Source organism: Malaclemys terrapin, chromosome 15 (genome assembly GCF_027887155.1).
Source record: "Malaclemys terrapin pileata isolate rMalTer1 chromosome 15, rMalTer1.hap1, whole genome shotgun sequence".
In the NCBI taxonomy this organism is placed as follows: domain Eukaryota; kingdom Metazoa; phylum Chordata; order Testudines; family Emydidae; genus Malaclemys; species Malaclemys terrapin.
The window spans coordinates 21,406,065-21,424,256 of NC_071519.1; the positions used below are offsets into that span (position 1 = coordinate 21,406,065).

General features: G+C 47.2%; 1 protein-coding gene across 4 annotated transcripts in view; it reads right to left on the reverse strand.

Moving 5' to 3' along the window:
* The window catches only part of KCNJ1 (potassium inwardly rectifying channel subfamily J member 1), a 45,518-nt gene that overhangs the window by 9,042 nt on the left and 18,284 nt on the right, over positions 1-18,192 (reverse strand). The window contains exons 2-3 of one of the 4 annotated variants that reach the window (XM_054005440.1): positions 9,570-11,122; positions 7,196-7,264 (exon numbers count right to left, since the gene is read on the reverse strand). The exons of 1 other annotated variant lie outside the window; for it this stretch is intronic. In XM_054005440.1, coding sequence (XP_053861415.1) covers positions 9,983-11,101 — 1,119 coding nt within the window. In that variant the 5' untranslated portion in view covers positions 11,102-11,122 and the 3' untranslated portion in view covers positions 7,196-7,264; positions 9,570-9,982. Of the gene's footprint in view, positions 1-7,195; positions 7,265-7,455; positions 8,994-9,569; positions 11,123-18,192 lie in introns of those variants that run through there. 2 more of the 4 variants (XM_054005441.1, XM_054005439.1) reach the window with 2 other exon arrangements.

Here is an 18,192-nt window from a genome sequence, read left to right on the forward strand (position 1 = left end):
ATCGTAGGATTGCTTATGAGCACAGGGTTGTGTGTGACAATTTGTTGCACTGAAAAAGCATTTTTAATAGCGTTGGTTGGGAATTTTTCAACCGAATGTTTTTCTATTTGAAAATGTTTCGTCAAAGCAGAAACTTTTTGTGGAAATAAATCGGCCTTGATGGCACAGGATGCACTTTCCAGTCAAAAATGGAGTAAAACCTGGCCTAGTGGTTTGGACCATTCATCTGGTAAGTGCTCTGGCCACTGGCTCTGCTGGTCTCTTTCTCTGCTTTTTCACAAATTTTTTTGAAAGGTCTCTGCTTTGAAACCTTTGTCATAATTTTTCCCCAAATGAAATTCTGGTTTCCAGCCAGCCCTAATTGTGAATGGCCTACATGGAATGAATTTGGTAGGCCTCAGCCCAGTTACCAGCAGGTGAGCTCCTACATCACCTGAGGCATTGCCACATTTGACATTAATTGGAACCATCGCTGCTGTTTGGATAAATCCAGGGCTGTCAAGCTGGCACCTTTAGCTAGCACTAAACCCACTAGAGAAAAATCAAATAGAAATGACCTTCTCTTCACTGATTTCCTCTTGTTACTTCACCTCCCTCTCTCTGTTCATGCTGTGCTGTTCCATGCCTTCCTACCAGCTGTTTGTCACAGCCTCAAGCCTAGTGAATTGGCTGCATTTAAACATCCTTGACAAGGCGCTACATGGCTGGCCTGAAGAACAGTAGATTATAGGTGGTGTTGATGCCAACCAGGTGTGTTTGAGACAGGGCGTCCGCTTGAAAGCAATGTAAATATTTGCCAGCAGAAAAGATGAGCCGAGTCTCTTATTGGATGGGGTTGGTGGGAGTGGGGGCAGGTTTCTAAGACCTGCTTTATGCCTCTGCCCATTATGTACATGGGAAGAAAACAGGAGGTTAGGAGACAGGCATGTGGCATAACCGAGACAGCTAAGCTGATGGGGAGGCAGAGCGCAATGGATGGAGCCCCATGTTTCTTAAATTAAAATGCAGATGCAGGGAGAGGAGGAGGACACTCTCAGGCAGTTGTGGTGCAAAGCCATATCACCCCAGGGGGCCACGACTGCTTCTCCAGGAGCTGCTGCAGATTTGTTATTTTCTTTGGCTTTTCATTAACTTTCTTCCCCTACCACTCCCCGCAGAGCTGCAGGGCCCTGCGCTGGCTCCCCTTTCCGTCTTCCTGCGGCTGCAGAGAACGGCATGCAGGACAGCAGAGCCTCTTCTGCTGCAGTAAGTGTCTAGCCTTCTGGCTGTGGAGGAAAAACTAGAAGAGGCAAACCCTGAAGGCTCAAACCCCACCAGACCCACCCTCTCCCCCCTCCCCCCCCCCCACACACATTTGTTATTTGGTAGAATATCATGATGGGGCGGGGGGGGCTGAACTTGATGTTTAAATGCTTAAGGTTGGCAATACTAGAGCTGGCTGTGTGCACGGGGCCACATTCTGATCTGAGCAGTGTTGGTGTAAAGCTGGAATAATGCTCTCAAAGCCAGCAGTGCAACACCTGAGAAAATGGCACTGCCTTTGGCCCTAAGAGTCTGCCCTGCATCCACAATGGGTTTACAGCTACCTGTCGACTTATCTGGTCCCCATCACTCTGGTACCTGAAGTGGCTACAGCAGAGATCGCCATAACAACCTCTGGTGAGCTTTAAATGCCATATCTAGATTAATCATCCTCTACTGGGATAGGGTGTCATGCTTCACAGGGCCGGGGGGGGGGGGGTCAGACTGGAAGCAGCATCTCCTCGGCTAGCACGCCAGGTAAATGCAGGACTTGGTTTCCTGGTGCCCTATGTATGCAGCCCAGCTGTGCTACAGGGTTTTGAGTTGCCTGGCCTCTCAAGTGACGCATGTGTTCAGTCACTCTCTGGTACCCATGTCCACTTCTTGCCCGGGCTGTGGGGCCAAGTCTGGAGCTGCTTCTCTCTCCTCTCAGCCATGGGGGATGATGCGGCACCTTTTCTGCCAGACACCAGGTAGCTTGTCCGCCACGCTGGATCCTGGCTGGGGAAGAGCAGAGACAGCAGCAGCGCTGGGGACAAAAAATGAGAGAGGCCCACCCCTCCTCGCCCCTCCCACAGCAATACCCCAGCTACCTGGCAGCTCCTGCCCAGACACCCCCAGCTTCTTCCCACCCTCAGCTCCCCCGTACACAGCCCCCAGTGAGCTACCTCCCAATGAGCACCCTGTAGTACCCATCCACCCCTCCTATCCCAGCACCCTCTAGCACCCACCCCTCCTATCCCAGCACCCTCCCATCTCCCCTGATACCCCAGCACCCTCTAGCATCCACCCACCTACCCCAGGTATCCCAGATACCCTAGCACTCTCTAGCACTGGCTCACTCACTTCTATGCTGACCATAAGCTGAAGTGTATGATTATATGCAAATTCTCTGCAAACAAGCTCCTTATCTAATGCACATAGCATGTCACGCAAGGCACTGCACTTCTTGGCAGCTGCAATGCTGAGCCGCAAGGAGTCAGTTTGTGATGCCAGGTTATCTACTATATATTCTCTTTCTTCTGTAGAAATATGGGGAAACTGTGGGCTTGAGTCTGCTTTCACTTGCACTGGTGTAATTCAGGAGTAAACCCAGGGAGGGGGGATGAGATTACAATGGCGCACGAGTGTTTGTATCTTTTTGTGTCAGTTTCCGCAGCTAGTCAGCACACCAGAGTCAGGCTCGGACGGTGCATCAAATCCATGCTAGCACTATGGGGGCCTCAATTTGGCTTGAGCGTTTGGGCACTACTGCAATATTGATACATGGCAATAATCACACCTAGCTGGTGTTTGGTGCTTTTCTTCAATCGCTCTCTGAGTGCTTTACAAAGGTGGTTCGTATCAGCTGGGGAAACTGAGGTACCAAGCGGTCATAGATATCAATGCTCTTCATAAGGTGAGTAAGCAGCTTTATTGCTCTTCTACAGCTAGGGAAACTGAGGCATGGATGGTATCACCTAGTATCACCTGGGGAAACTGAGGCACCACACAGGGTTGGGACTTGCCCAAGGCCAAAAAACAATTTATCGTAGGAGCTGGGAACAGATCAGAGGCTTCCCCACACCCACTTCACTCCCCTGCTCTAGCCATTTCACTCCCCTGCCAGTTTGAAACTCCCTGAAGGCTGCTTAGAGGCAGTTGCAGCTATGTGTTTAGCAGCGCCCCACTTACACGGCACCTCTGCATTTGCCTCAATGATTTAAGCCGCAACGCCTCTGTGACGGAGCTAAATATATCCAGCCTGCCTGGCTCATGCCAGAAAAGAGTCACTAAATGCATTCAACTTTATGTAGTAAAATAAGGAGCAGTCCCAATAAATTCTTGCTTAGCGCTTTACGCACTGCTGTGTCCATGCTGCTAGGTTTGTCTGAGTTTAGGGCTACTGTCCACTTAGGAACTGGCTTTGTTATGTGAAGGTGACGGGTGCCACCTCCTGGCCACTGGGAATATAACACAATTGAACAGCTCCCTTCATTCCGCTAGCATCGCTTTGCGGCCTCACAGGCCCCCTGCCTGTCTCAGAGACTCATAGGGTCATAGACCTAAAGGTCAGAAGAGACCATTATGATCATCTAGTCTGACCTCCTGCACATTGCAGGCCACAGAACCTCCCCCGCCCACTGTAATAGGCCCCTAATCTCTGGCTGAGTTACTGAAGTCCTCAAATCATGGTTTAAAGACTTCAAGTTACAGAGAATCCACCATTTACACTAGTTTAAACCTGCAAGTAACCCAGGCTCCACACTGCAGAGGAAGGAGAAAAGCCCCCAGGGTATCTGCCAATCTGACCCAGATGAAAATTCCTTCCCGACCCCAAATATGGTGATCAGTTAGACCCTGAGCATGTGGGCAAGACCCGTCAGGCAGATACTTGGGAAAGAATTCTCTGTAGTAACTCAGAGCCCTCCCCACTTAGTGTCCAGTCTCCAGCACTGGGGATTTTTGCTACTGGCAGTGGCCAATTGAACTGCAAGTGGTCATAAAGATATCCGGTACTTTCCGTAAGATATGGGGTGCTAATGCAGTCGGATGTAATAACAGAATAATGCAGTCAATTTGCCTGTGAAATGCAGAGCATGTGTGGGATGTATGGACGCAGAGAAGCAGAGGCTTGAGTGGGCTGTTGAACTTTGTGAGGGGAGGTTTGAGACAGGAAGTAAAGTTGTTTAATTTCCAGCCTCTCCTGATTTGCCCTGCTTGGATCCATTGAGCGGGGAGGGTTCGCTGCTCTCTCCCGTGCAGCAGAGAATTTATTCCAAATTCAAACTTCCCCAGGCCAGATGCCTCCACCTCAGCAGCGATAGCTTGGCCCCTGGGAATGTTTCGCAGAGTCTTGCTGCAACATTCTCGCTCTTGGCACAGCATTGTCCAGTGAAATCTCTGCATTGTTAGGAGCAACTCAGTGCCAGCAGTTGTCCTGGCATTGAGGGTCCCTAGAGTGAAGTAGCAGGGGGCATAAGGTGGAGACTTGTCACCTCAGGACTGAGGAGGAACATTTGCAGAAGAGGCGAGGGGTGTATAGAGGAGGAAAACCATCAGGGCACCTGGTCAGAAGTAGCCAGCCTAGGCCTGCTAGTGTGTGTGGGGGGAGAGGGGGTGCTGGGGGAAGGGAGGAGGAGACGGCAAGTGGTCAGAGACCATCACAACTGGACAGTGGAGCTGAACCAGTGCTAGCAACAGTGAGAAAATGTTGGCAAAGTAGTAAGTCCGATAGCCTCGCTGTGCCTCAGTTTTCTCCTCTGTGGGATGGGGATAATGCTTTTTCCCTACCTCACTGGTCAGGAGAAGTGGCGTTGTGAAGATCCATTTATGTCTGTAAAGGGCTTTAGAGAAGTGTAAGGACCACGGCAATGAAAGCACTGACTGAAAAGAGACAGAGCTTTGTTTTCCAACACTGGGTCAGGGGGCTCCATCTGCTCTGCGAGATTACATTTATTTTTGTCCTCTTAACTGAACTTTCTTTTAATGGCAATGGAATGACAGGCCCTGAAATGGATTTCCTATGGACTCCATCCCAAGTGGCATTGTACCCAGCGTGTCTCCCGATAACCTTTCTTCCCTGCCCTGGGACTTTATCTGCCGCGTGACAAACACCCTCACTGGACAGAAAGAGGAAATTCCACTCATTGTTCTGCCGCTGCTGGGGTCTGACTAACACACTCTATCTTCTGCCTGCTGCACCACTGTCAGGCCGGGATTGGCAGGCGTTTCCTGTGGTGACAATCAGCGGGGGCTTCGTGGAAGGAATGTGTTTCATTCCAAGACTCTTGGTTAGCTCCCAGCATGAGCCAGCTCAAAGGAACAAATACAGGCTTGCCATTGCATTTTGGCCATGTTGCCATTGACCTGAGAATTATCCCTCTCTGATTCTCCTCTCTGTTGTCCCAGCTCATGGGTTCTAGGGTTCATGGGGTGGGGTGGGGTGGGGGGAGAAGGGTTCAAGAGACCCTTTCCCATGTTATCAAGTGGGAGAGGAATTCTCACTAGATGGGAAGGGCTCCTGATGATGGAAAAGGTTGAGAACTATTGTCCTAGCTAATTAATGTATACTAGCATTATTACTTCTCATGGTATAGCAGGGCCATCTTGGAGCCATATAGGTAAGAGCTCATGAGCTAATAAAAATATTCTTATGGACACCCATACCACCCAGACAGTGAGGTGTAGGGAATCAGGCATCAGACTGGGAGTCAGAAGACCTGGGTACTATTCTTGGCTCTGCCCATGACCCTGGCCAAGTGGCTTTGCCCCAGTTTCCCCATCTGTAAAATTGGGGTTGAGCCTTCTTTTGTGAAGTACTTTGAGATTTGCAGCTGCAAGGCGCTGGGTAGCATTTCTTCCGCCCGAGGCTCTCGAAGCACTCTGCAAATTGCAGAGCCTCATGTGCCGTGTGAGTTAGGGCATGTGAGCCCCATTGCTCAGAAGAGAAAAGTGAGGCACAGAAAGGTAAAGTGCCTCGCCCTATGTCAAGGCCAGGAACAAGCCCACATCTCTTGCCTGCCAATCCAGTGCTCCAACCACTGCACAAGCCTTCCTCTCATGCATCTCTAAGCAGGTTAAGGATGGTTAAGTAGGAAAGTGGTAAAAAGAAAAGGTAAAATACCTCACAATGGGCTAAATTCTGATTTATCCTTCATGAATGCTCTGGTGGATTGGAAGGGGCAGGGACATGGTCTCACACCCAGTGCATCTGTGCTGGACTCAGGAAGAACTCCGAGCCCAAGAGGAGGTGGCTAGTGAGCCTTTAACTTGTCTTCTCTTGTCCATTTCAATCCCTTTTTCTTTCGGTTTCTTTTCTCTCTAGTCTGTTGTTTTTTTTTAACCCAACTTTTATTTCCTTCCTTTGGCTGATCAACAACTATAGGGGGGAGTCATAACCACCCAAAGATAGCTGAAGGGTACCAAGGCCAAGGGTGGTCCTTTGTCCTGCGGGAAACTATCCTGACACTGAGATCTGTTCCCTTTTTACAATTATGATGATTCAGAGGAGCCCCAGTCGTGGCCAGGACCCCATTGTGCTAGGCACTGTACAAACATAGAGCAAAAAGACGGTCCCTGCCCCCAAAGAGCTTGTGGGATAGACTTCTAAGGGCAGTGAGGGGAGCCCCATCCCTCCAGAGATCTTTCAAAGGGATCTGAAGAACATGCAGTAAGGAGCCAGCCAGACTTGGTGTTGGAGTGGAACTAGATGGGACCTACTGGACTGTTTCCATTCCTAAGGCCCCAAACCAGCAATGGGATTCTCTCTATTTACATTACTGGGAGTTGTCTTAGGCTCGGGAGTTTCAGTGGCTCTGTGTCAGCCTTTGTAGAATTCTTACCTTTGTTCAAGGGGAAACAGAATCTTCTTAGTTTTAATTCTGAAGGCAGCCTGGTGCTTGTCTACTGCTGGGACAGCAGTAGAGCTCCTCCCTCCTTGGGCCTAGGCTGTATTCCTCTCAGGGGATCCCATGCAAGTGGTAGCAGTATGGGAAGCTTGTAGATGCTAGACTAGGCTACATCTAGGGAAAGGACATGAGTGACAGGATGGGCCAGTGTTTAGGGGCTGAGAGACCTGGGTTCAAGTTCTTGCTCTGCCAAAGATTTCCTGTGTGAGCTTGAGTATATCACTTAGCATCTCTGGGCTTCAGTTCCTCATGTGTAAAAAGGGGATAACAATACTTTCCTACCTCCCAGAGATGTGGAGAGGCTGAAGGTTGCGAGGTACTCAGATACAGGGTGGTGGGTGTCATATGAGTACCTAAGACAGATAGAGGAAGCTTCACCATTACAACACTGACACGAAGCTAGACCATCCCAACAGTGACATTTATGAGGTTGAAAAACTGAACCAACACCAAGCTATTGGGCAATTAGTACTATGCAGGTGCTAAAGGAGGCTGACTCAGGAAGCAGGCTAGACAGACTCAGGCAGGGGACAAACTCAGCATGCCGTCTTCTATGACATTTTATTTTAATAACTTACAATGTGCTCATCACTGTTGCATCTGGATGCACAACATTAAAACAAACATCTCTTTGTATCCACCTGCACTAAGAAGCAATGCTAACCCTTCTGCCCACAAGAAAAGAAATACTGTACATAGCAGGGGTGGGTGGAGGTGAGGAGAATGTACAATGAAGGGTTGGTCACTCTTCATACTTAGGACTGACTAATCTTCAAATGCTTTACAGGCATTAACTAATTGTTCCTCACAACACCCCTGGGAGATAGGTGAGTGCTGTCATCCCATATTATTGGTGGAGACCCCAAAGTGTGCGTTAAAGTGATTTGCTCAAAGCCAAAGAAAGGGTTGCTATGAGAAATGGGATTGGGACATGAGAGTTCCTGGCTCCCTGTCCTATACCCAGATCTCTACACTACACCCCATCCCACTCATTCTCAAAATAACTCTCAGTATGATTCTTGTAATTTTGCCTGCTTAATTCTCCTTTTCAGTTCGAACTGTTCAGATCTGTCAGCATTTAGAAGGGGGTGAAGTAATACCTTTCATTGGACCAACTTCTGTTGGTGAAAGAGACAAGAAGTTGGTCCAGTAAAAAATATTACCTCGCCCATCTTGTCTCTCTAATATCTTGGGACCAATGCAGCTACAACAACACTTCAAACAGCATTTAGAATGTCATTTGCATCATAACCATGTTCAACATGGACTTGTGTTGATTAAACTGATGGGGAAAAGCCCCAGGATCACCCACTTCTCTTTGGTCCATCATTTGGACACTCAACAGTAGAACTCAGTTGAAAAAATGGGAAGAGCATGGTGAAAAATTCACAAAATGTTGGCTGAAACTTCCCATTGGTGTTTCAAACTTCACTGAAAAATCAAAATTAGAAAAATATTGACCAGCTATGCTCAATATACTTTGCACGCCTGATTGTTACTGATTGAAAGCTCAGTGTCTCATGCATGTGAATGTTTTGCTTGCATAAATAAGATGTATGATTTATGGCTTAATCCAAAGCCCATTGAAGTCAATGGGAATCTTTCAGTTGACTTTATTTATTTATTTATTTATTAATTATTCAATTGGTTTCGGCCTTTAGAAAATTCAATTTTGAGTGTCTCTACATCCTCATTGCTAGTGTTGTAGGCAAAGACCTATCGCGCTTCAGATAATTATATATTTTATTTTTTGTTTTGTATTTTTAAAGTACCTTTTTTCTTGAAAGGATACATCTAAAGCTGGTCAAAAAATGTACAATGGGACACTTTTCCATGAGAAAATGCTGATTCCAAGGAATCAACATGTTATCCATGAACATGTCAATTCCATCAAACCATTTTTCCTGCCAGCCCTGTCTCCCCCAGCTCCCAGATTGCCTGGACAGAGCCTCATGGGGCCACCTGACCTGCCACGCAGTCAGCTTTCTGGGAAGTCCTATGAGAGTGAATCCGTCAGCTGGGAGCAAGGCAAATAATTCTGTTTTGGTTCTCCCAAAATGGAATTTTTCAGACTTTTTCCTCCTACAAAAAAAATTAAATTTTTTGACATTTTGTTCTGATTTGGGACAAAAAATATTCTTCCACAAAATCAGAATATTTCATGGGAAGGAAATTCAATTTTCTCGCCAGCTCTAAATACATCATCATGACCCAAACTTTGCCTTTGCTTCTAGCTTTCCAAGAAGATAGAATGTACTAAGGCTTCACTACAATAGATTAACAAGAGTTGAACAGAGAAAGAAAGAAGAGATCCTGGGGTCAAATTTTCAAAAGAACTTAAGTGACTTAGGAACCTGTGTCCCATTTTCAAAAGTGACTTAGGCTACTAGGAGAAAATCAGTGAGATGTAGGCTCTATGGCCCAGATCTTCAGAAGTATTTAGGCACCTAACTCTCATTTATTTCAATTATGAAAATGGAGTTTAGGCTCCTATGTCACTTAGGATATGTCTACACAGCAGCTGGTGTAATTACCAGGTTGGGTAGATAGATGTACATGCATTAGTTCTGCTTGAATAATCCCACCTGCCGTAGTACGTAACTAGGGAGTCAGGTGGGATTGTAGATGTACCTTTAGGCGCTTTTGACGATTTTTTACCTGTTATCTCTTCTTTTCACATTTCATCCAAGAACCACTCCTCTTCAGCATATCTGGAGCCCTCCCCATGTCTCTTCTTTTAAGGCATGTTGTCAGACTTGCTTATGGCTCAAATGCATCTGGGAACTTCATTGAGTGAGTCGGACATTCCAATTTAGCAGCTTAAATGAACATCCCATAGGTATAAAAAATATACATTCTATGAAAATATATATATATAGTGCAGTTAAATAGCCTCCCAGAGATCACTAGTGTGGTAGTCTGATTTGATTTAATTCTTTTGAGAAATCAGGAGCTATTTTCATGTCAAAACAGCCCTATTTGTTTTTCTTCTGCGCTACTAGGTTATTGGGCATCTCCGTATTGAGTTTGTGTTACGACAAAAAATGCCCCAGTCCCATGAGCATACAGAGCTACATTTTTGTGTCGCTGGTTTCATTGACTTCTGATAGGATGAAGCCAGGGTTGTCGTAACCTCTCTTTGCCTTGGCTTTAGCATCCTTCTCATTGTAGAGGCAAAAGGCACAGTGAGGAGTCTCTACTTCCACAGTCTTGCTGAAGTTGTGGAAGTCTACTCTATACTTCCCTTCCTTGGTCTTGGACACGATGGGAGCAAAGCGGTAGCCCCAGAGTACCTCCTCTGGGATATAGGATGTCCTGACCTGACAGGTAGCACTAGTGGCTTCCACTGTGCCATCTAAAAATACCACTAGCTCAAAATCCTGCTGGAGGATGGTTTCCACTGACATGCGGAAGAACGGGCTGGTCCGATCAATGACGTGGTAAATAGTTAAGGGGGAGATGAAGAAGAGGTTCTCATTGCCAGCATCCACCACAAAGTCTATGTTGACCTGGTCCAAGATGATAGTCTCTCCTTCTGGAGTGATGGTCGTCTTCAGAAGCTTCCCATAGATGTGGCTCCCAATCAGTAGACTCTTCCTAAGGTTGGCCACCCGGATAAGGAGGCACAGCTTGCCGCCTCGTTTGCTAATGACAGCATTCTTGCTGAAGGTAATGGTCTTGGCCCGTTTCTTGGACCTCGAAATCTTGGCCAAGATAGCACCGCACATGAAAGAGTTGATGATGACCCCAAGAATAGACTGGAAGATCAGCAGAAAAATGGCAGTGGCACACTGCTCTGTGACACACCGGAAGCCATAGCCAATGGTAACCTGGGTTTCCAGGGAGAACAGGAAAGCAGAGGTCAAGCCGTTTATGTTCTCCACACATGGGGTGTGGTTTATCGAAGGACTGAATTCAGGAAGATCTTTATGTATATATGCCACAACGTACCAAAGGAGACCAAATAGGAACCAACTGCCTAAAAATGCTGAGATGAAGATGGTCATCTTGTATCTCCATCTTAGGTCCAGGATGGTGGTCCATATATCAACCAAGAAGACAAACCGTGACTGTTCTTCCACGTTCCCAAACTCTATGTTACACCTTCCATCTTTAGATACCAGCCTTGCTCTTCGGCGACTGCGTTCCGTCAGATGGCTGGCAAAGCGCTTCCGGAAGTATTTGAACATTCCCTCTATCGACAAAGTAGTCTGGACAAAGAACAACATTTTATAAACATTATGGCAGGTGATGGTTTTATTTACAGTTGGAGAGAGAGAGGAATGACTCCTGTACAAGACTTAAGATGCTGACTTGCTTATGAAAAGTTATGACATTAGCACATTGGCCTTTGGCCATTTGGGAAGGATTCCAATTCATATATAAGGAAACAAATGTGTTCTTGCCCCAAGGAGCATTCCAGTGAAAAATAATAATAGCAGTTTGCTCAATAAGCTTTGCAAACATGAACGAATTCAATCTCACAACCCCCTATGAAGCAGCTGAGTATTAGTATTCCCACTCTCAGATGAAAAAACGTGAGGCACAGAGAAGTTAGATGATTTTTCCAAGGTCATACAATGGTCATAATTTTCAAAAGTGACTAGTGAGTTTAGGTGCACAATTCAAGACACCTTAAAGGGGCCTGGTTTTTAGAAACTGCAAAGTTTAGATATGGGGATTTTCATTCAGCTGCTAAAAAGATAGAGGGGCCAATCTTAGGAATTTATATCTTTATGTATCAGCATTAGAAGAAGAGGGAATGCGAAATAGATAATGAACATTGTGAGGGTAGGGGGAAAGATGGAGAAGGACCTATACTAGCAATGTGAGATCTGAATGTCCATTTAGTCACTGTTAATATGCCCATTGCTCTGCTACCTGAGTTCAAATCTCAGATCCAGCTTCAGGTTTTAAACTCTCCCACAGTCCAATTTGTGTTTTGGTTCAGGCCCATTAATAAGAAATGACAAAACTGGAAGGGAAGGGGAGTTTTCTGCCTTCCCAAGAGGTACTGCTAAAAATAAAAAGCCAGATTCTGGCCTCCTTCCTCTGTCTTCTTGCTCATTTGGTTCCCTGTGACTGGCAAACACTAATAAGAGGGACATGAAATATGAGAGTCACTGATGGGAAAATAGTAGAGATGGCTTCAAACTGCAAAATTTGGGTCTGGGTTTGGAACCTCTCCAGAACTAGATGTGGAGTTTTGATTCAGCCCATTACAGAGCTAGGGACTAGCTGCAAAATCCATATGCAGATCTGGGTTCAGATTTTGAATCGCCCCAAAATTCAAGGATGTTCTGATTCAGGGAGTTGATTTGGCTTGTGACAAAAAGACTTATTTGATCCACTAGCCAGTCTCCCTGCAAATGTGAGATGTAGTTCCCCAGAGAGGACATATTAGACTAACAGGCCACACTAACCCATCATGGGAGTGTACAGTATGTACATGTACTCGGCCTTTGTTGGACCACATTCTTCTCACATGGCCAAGTTTCATTTCATGCTCTAATCATGTAACCTGAGGCCAAAGAGTTTCAGCCTAAAAACAACTAAAATAAATTAAAATAAAAAGTGAGGCCCTGAGGGAAATGCTCTCGCTGGTGATTCACTGGCTGTTCCGAGTTTAACTTTACTGCATCTTTTGAGGACATTGGGTCCCCAACTGTGTAGAGATGTGTGTATTTCAGAGGGCTGGAGCTTGCATGACTGACCGTCTGTTTTAGAGATACCCAGCCCTGGAATAGTAGGAATGGTGCAGATCAGACTCTGGACTGAGGGGCATTTGGCAGAGCCCAGGGCTGGAACCACTGCATGGTGAAGCAAGTCAGGATGGGTGTGCTTAGGTAGAGCTTGTGTTCCATATTGTTCTACAGCCCTCACCATCACTGGCATCAAATCAGACCCCCAACAGAAAATGACATTAAACCCTCCCCCCAAAAAACCACTGGAGTCTGAGATGTTGTGATGGGGGGAGATACCCACACTAGCCCTGCAAGAGCCAAATTGGGCCAGGTGGGCCCAATCAGCTAATTAGGCTGCAAATTAGGGAGCTTTTGGCTGGACGCAGCTATTAGAGAAGAGGCTCACCTGTGCAGAAACAGGCAGGGCCTGTAACGTGGGCTACAGACTAGACAGCTGCTGCTGAGTGAGGGCAGTTGCTTCCTGGGACGAGGGAGGAGTGCTTCGGAAGACTGCAGGAAGGCAGGCAGCAGTCAGTCCCTGGGAAAAAGGTTCTTGGAGCTGGGACACCCAGAGAGAGAAGGGGAGCTGGGTGTGGTAGGCAGCAGTCCAGGGAAGGAGCAGTGAGGGCTGGGAGAGGAAAGCCCAGAACTGCTGAGTTGAGCATCCCTGGACTAGAACGCGGAGCAGAGGGCAGGCCCAGGTTCCCCTACCAGCCACTGAGGGCAGCAAATGGACTGACTGCCTAGGACTGCTGATGGACTGAACCCTGGACGGTGGAATGCTGAGTGACCTGGCTGGCAGGCTGAGTCACAAAGGAAACACTGAAGGTCCTGGAGCAAGAGGAGCTACAGACCTGAGTTGGAGTGATGGCGTCCAAATTGTGGACAGAAGCATTGACCTCAGGAACTAATCCCCAGAGTGACCAGGAGGAGGCACCAGACTAGAGGTGAGTGGAGCACCCCGTGACAGATGTCTGCACCTCTGATCTCTGTCTGGGGACAAAACAGCTAAGGTCACATTTCGGCTCCTTAGCACTCAGTCTTGTTCTTTTTGAACTCAGAGGGAATTTCATCATTGGCTGGATTGTGGTCTGCAAGTCTGGCTCTGTAATGTCACCTACATGTACACACACCTACACCCATGTTATTTGTGCTCCTATTAGGAATAATCAGGGTGGGGTCATGCAGACCTGCCAACAGGGGAGGCATAGGGGGCAATTGCCCAGGCACCTGGGTGATTTAAAAGGGCCTGGGGCCTCCACCACCATCAGTGCAGTGGGACTAAGGCAAGCTTCCTGCCCGCCCTTGTTCCGCACCGCTCCTGGAAGTGGCCAGCCAGTTCCTGCAGATCCTGGGGATGGGGCCTCCACATGCTGCCCCTGCTCCGAGTGCTGACTCTGCAGCATCTATTGGCTGGGAACTGTGGCCAATGGGAGCTGCGGGGGTGGTGCCTGCAGGCAGCAGTGCGTGGAGACCCCCGGGCCTCCCACCTAGGAGCTGCTGCCAGAGGGGTGTGCCGGTCACTTTCGGGAGCTGCCCGAGGTAAGTGCTGCCCCCTCTTCCCATTCCTGCACCCCCAACCCCCAGCCTAGAGCCTGCATCCCACACCCAAACTCCCTCCCAGAGCCTGACCCCACACTCTCTCCCGCATCCCATCCCCCTGCCCCAGCCTAGAGCCTGCACCCTGCACCCAAACTCTCTTCCAGAGCCTGCACCCTGCACCTCCTCCAGCACCCCAACCCCCTCCCCCAGCCTAGATCCTGCACCCCCTCCCACACCCAAACTCCCTCCCAGAGCCTGCACCCCACACTCCCTCCCGCACCCCAACCCCCTGTTGCAGCCTGGTGAAAGTGAGTGAGGGTGGAGGAGAGCAAGCAATGTAGGGAGGGGGGATAGAGTGAGCAGGGGGCGGGGCCCGGAAAGAGGCGAGACAGAGGTGTGGTCTCAGGGAAGGGGCACGGCAGGGGCGGGGCAAAGGTCATTGAGTTTGTACGATTAGACAGTTGGCAACCCTACCGGGTGGGCATGTGAAAGCCCTGGCCATGCCACAAGAGCGCGCCCAGCAGTGCAGCCGGCAGCTCGCTGGGCACCAGCCAGTGCAGGCACAGCACCGCCCAAATGTCAGGCGGACCGCATCCGCGTGGGCATGGCTTGTGCGTGCGTGGGGGCCCATTGACTGTTCTGCCCTGGGGCCCGGAATTGCTGGGGGGCAGACCTGAGGTCATGAGTGGCTTTTCCTGGGCCTTCTGCCAGCTAGAATATGGGTGCACTTAACACTGCTTTGGCAGCGTATTTTGGGGCATTTCCTCCAGGAGCCATAATTTGGCCTTTTTATATATACCTGGGTTTGCAAACTCCCATAAAATGGGCTACATGTTAATAAATTGTCTCATGGACACTGCCCCTCCCATTTCACATCATCACTCAACAACCCTGGGACAACTAAAGCAATTGATTCTGTAGGAAAGAAAGTTGTTAATGTATTTTTAGTTTATTTTAATGAGAGCTAGCAGCTGGAAACACCCTAAATTATGGCTCTTGGGGGAAATACCCCAAAATATGCTGCCAAAGATGATGAATTATAATTCTGTGACCTAGCATTGGTATGCATGATGTAGCTGCCGCTACCAATACATAGTGATAAAGAAAGGCTGCAGAAAGGAGAAGGGTGGACTAGTGGTTAGCGAACTAGTGGTTAGGGAACCAAGTAGACCCAGGTTCAATTCACTGTTCTGCCATAGACTTCCTATGTGTCCTTAGGCAAGTCACTTAGTGTGTGACTGGAGCTCAGGGAGACATATCCAAACTGGCTTTAATCTAGCTAGCTCAGGAACTGGAGTACTGTGCCTATCAGTATGGGTTAAACAAGCCTACCTGGAACCCTGGGTAATTACTCAAATTAAAGCTAGCTGGGATATGTCTACATGAGATGCAATAACTAGCCCTGCCCCCCAACCCCCGATTGCAATTTAGCAACCCTTAGTCGCTTTGTGCCTCAGTTCCCCATCTGTGAAATGGGGATGCTAGCACTTCCCTATCTCACAGAAGTGTGAGGGAGGTTAAATACATCAGAGTGTGAGGTGCTCAGATAGTACGGTGAGGAGGGTAAAGAAAGTGCCTTAGACTAAACAACAGTAAATGGAAAAATACATTAAAGAAAATCAAAAATGGAAAAAATGCAAATCAATTCCATCTTGCAAAGCTGTCAGCAAAAGGCATCCTCTGCAGCCGAGTTCATATCCCTAGCCCCTGAAGATGGACGTGCCGCTGTGTCTCACATGGCTGCATTCTTTCTATGGATGCCCCCCTATTCCTGTTAAAACAGGAACAGAACTAAAGTAGCTTTTTTACTGTTTGAAACTTCTGCTGCTGAATTAATTGGCCGGGGAAGGTACCAAAGCAGGTTAAATTTTAAACAGACTTCAACTGGGGAAGAGGAAACAAGGTCACTTTCCAAGCTGTCCTCCAGTTTTATTTCCCTTGGATGCTTTTAATGCGTTCATGTTAAAATACAGCTTGAACAAAAAGAAAAGGTTCCTGTGCAATGGGCCATTCCTGGTAGTTTCCCAATAAATAAGTCTTTTTTTTTTTTGCTGCTCTTCTTCTGCCCAGAAACATGTGCCTTGAAATCTCATTACTATCCCCCATCTCTGGCTCTTGTTTGTGAGAACACTGCGCCGTGGCATTGTGATTGCAGGTGTCCACTAATCAGCACTTACTGGGTTTGCAAAATGGCCTGGTATTACTCACTGTTCAAGGTCTGTTTTACACACACACACACATACTTTATATGGGTGAGCCATAGCAGATACCCACCTGCTACCACTCCTAGCTAAAGGATGTAGTCCTTTAACTGAGGTGATAGAAGTCTGTATTGAAGGTCCTGAATTTAGATCCTACAGTCAGACCACACGGGGGGATGTTACATAAATAGCCACCAAAGAACATATAAAGGGCAAGATCCTGCTTCTATTGAAACCAGTGGGAATTTGACCAGTGAACAGGATCTGGCCCTCAATTCAACAGAATGAGCATGTAAGAAGTAATGAGTAACCTCATCAGACTATATTCTCTGTTTTAGAATCAAAGCCTGGAAAATAAATCCCAAAATTCCTTTGCCTGAATCCGTTATGGGAATGTGTACGATTTTAGGACTGTTTTACAAATCTAGCTCAAGCAATCCCAAGTAGCTCAAACAGCCTGAAGAATTACACCCTTGTCTAAGAAAGGTCACAAAGGAATTCACCCTTCAACAAACCTTTTCACTCCCACACACAATTTGCGTGCACTGATTTGCTTCAGCAAGAGCTAATGTTCCCTTCTCTATAAGTACATTGCAAGTATATGTCATAGTTCATCTAGAGAAGCTTATGTAAAGCATGTTGTATAATATACAGGGTTCTCAAGGTCCCTTTGGTTTAAATCAGCAACTAGTAACCCAAGTCTGTCTTAGCTAATATTTACCAGGGTATATTTACTGCTTGGGCAGATCATGTGGAAATATTGCCGTCTTTCTATTCATTGCATGGGAAGTCCTTGTTGCTCTAATCAGTGAAGTTTCTGTCTGTTCCCAGAACATAAAATGCCTGTAGAAGGTGCACTGCATCACCTGGCCTCTTAAACAATGGGGTATTTAAAAAATATAAACCCCATCACCCTATGTAGACCTCTCAGATAGTTAGCGCCCAAGGAATCAGAAAGCTCCACAGTGTTGCTCTGGTTTCATGTTACACTTGATCAGTGTAATAAGCAGAAACCTTTATATTTCTATGAATTAAGGTTCCTGATCTCGGGATTAATTGCCAATCTCTTCCCCCATCCCTCCCTCCCTCCCTCCATCTAGGATCTCTGACAAATGCCCGGAATGGTATGGCTTTCTTCCAACCCTCTGTTGCTATTACAGATACTTCTTCCACCCCCCCCTTCTTTTCCCTGAAGTCCTGCCCACTCACAAGCAGGTAACTGTCTACATACCAGCTGGAGTTCTTCAGTGCGCCCAGAAATGTTACTGAATGTTCCTCCCCTTGTTTGTTTGTTTTTTTAATTGTTGTTGTTGATTTCAGGGTGGCTGGCACTTTAATTGTTTTCTGGGTAAGTCCTTCGTACAGCGTTGCGTGCAGAGCATGCTAATCCAAGGAAACGGCTTTAATCTGACCCACGTGCAGCAATTTAGCAGAATCATGACTGAAGACAAGGGAAAAGATTTGGGGGCTGGTAAGTTTAGTTCAGATCTTAGAAGGAAAACATGTAGCCCTTTAAACACCTTTGGATGGGTCCTACTACCACCCAGTCTCGCATTGGGTAGTACCATACCCCCTGGTTTCAACTTCATCCAGAGAAATGTATTATTCCATGTGAGAAAGGGTGGCAAAATCTAGCCATTGGGGTGGGGGGAGAATCTAAAATGGACAACAAAACTTACTAAAGTATCAGAAGGGTAGCCGTGTTAGTCTGAATCTGTAAAAAGCAACAGAGGGACCTGTGGCGCCTTTAAGACTAACAGAAGTATTGGGAGCATAAGCTTTCGTGGGTAAGAACCTCACTTCTTCAGATGCAAGAAGGGGGTAAGAACCTCACTTCTTGCATCTGAAGAAGTG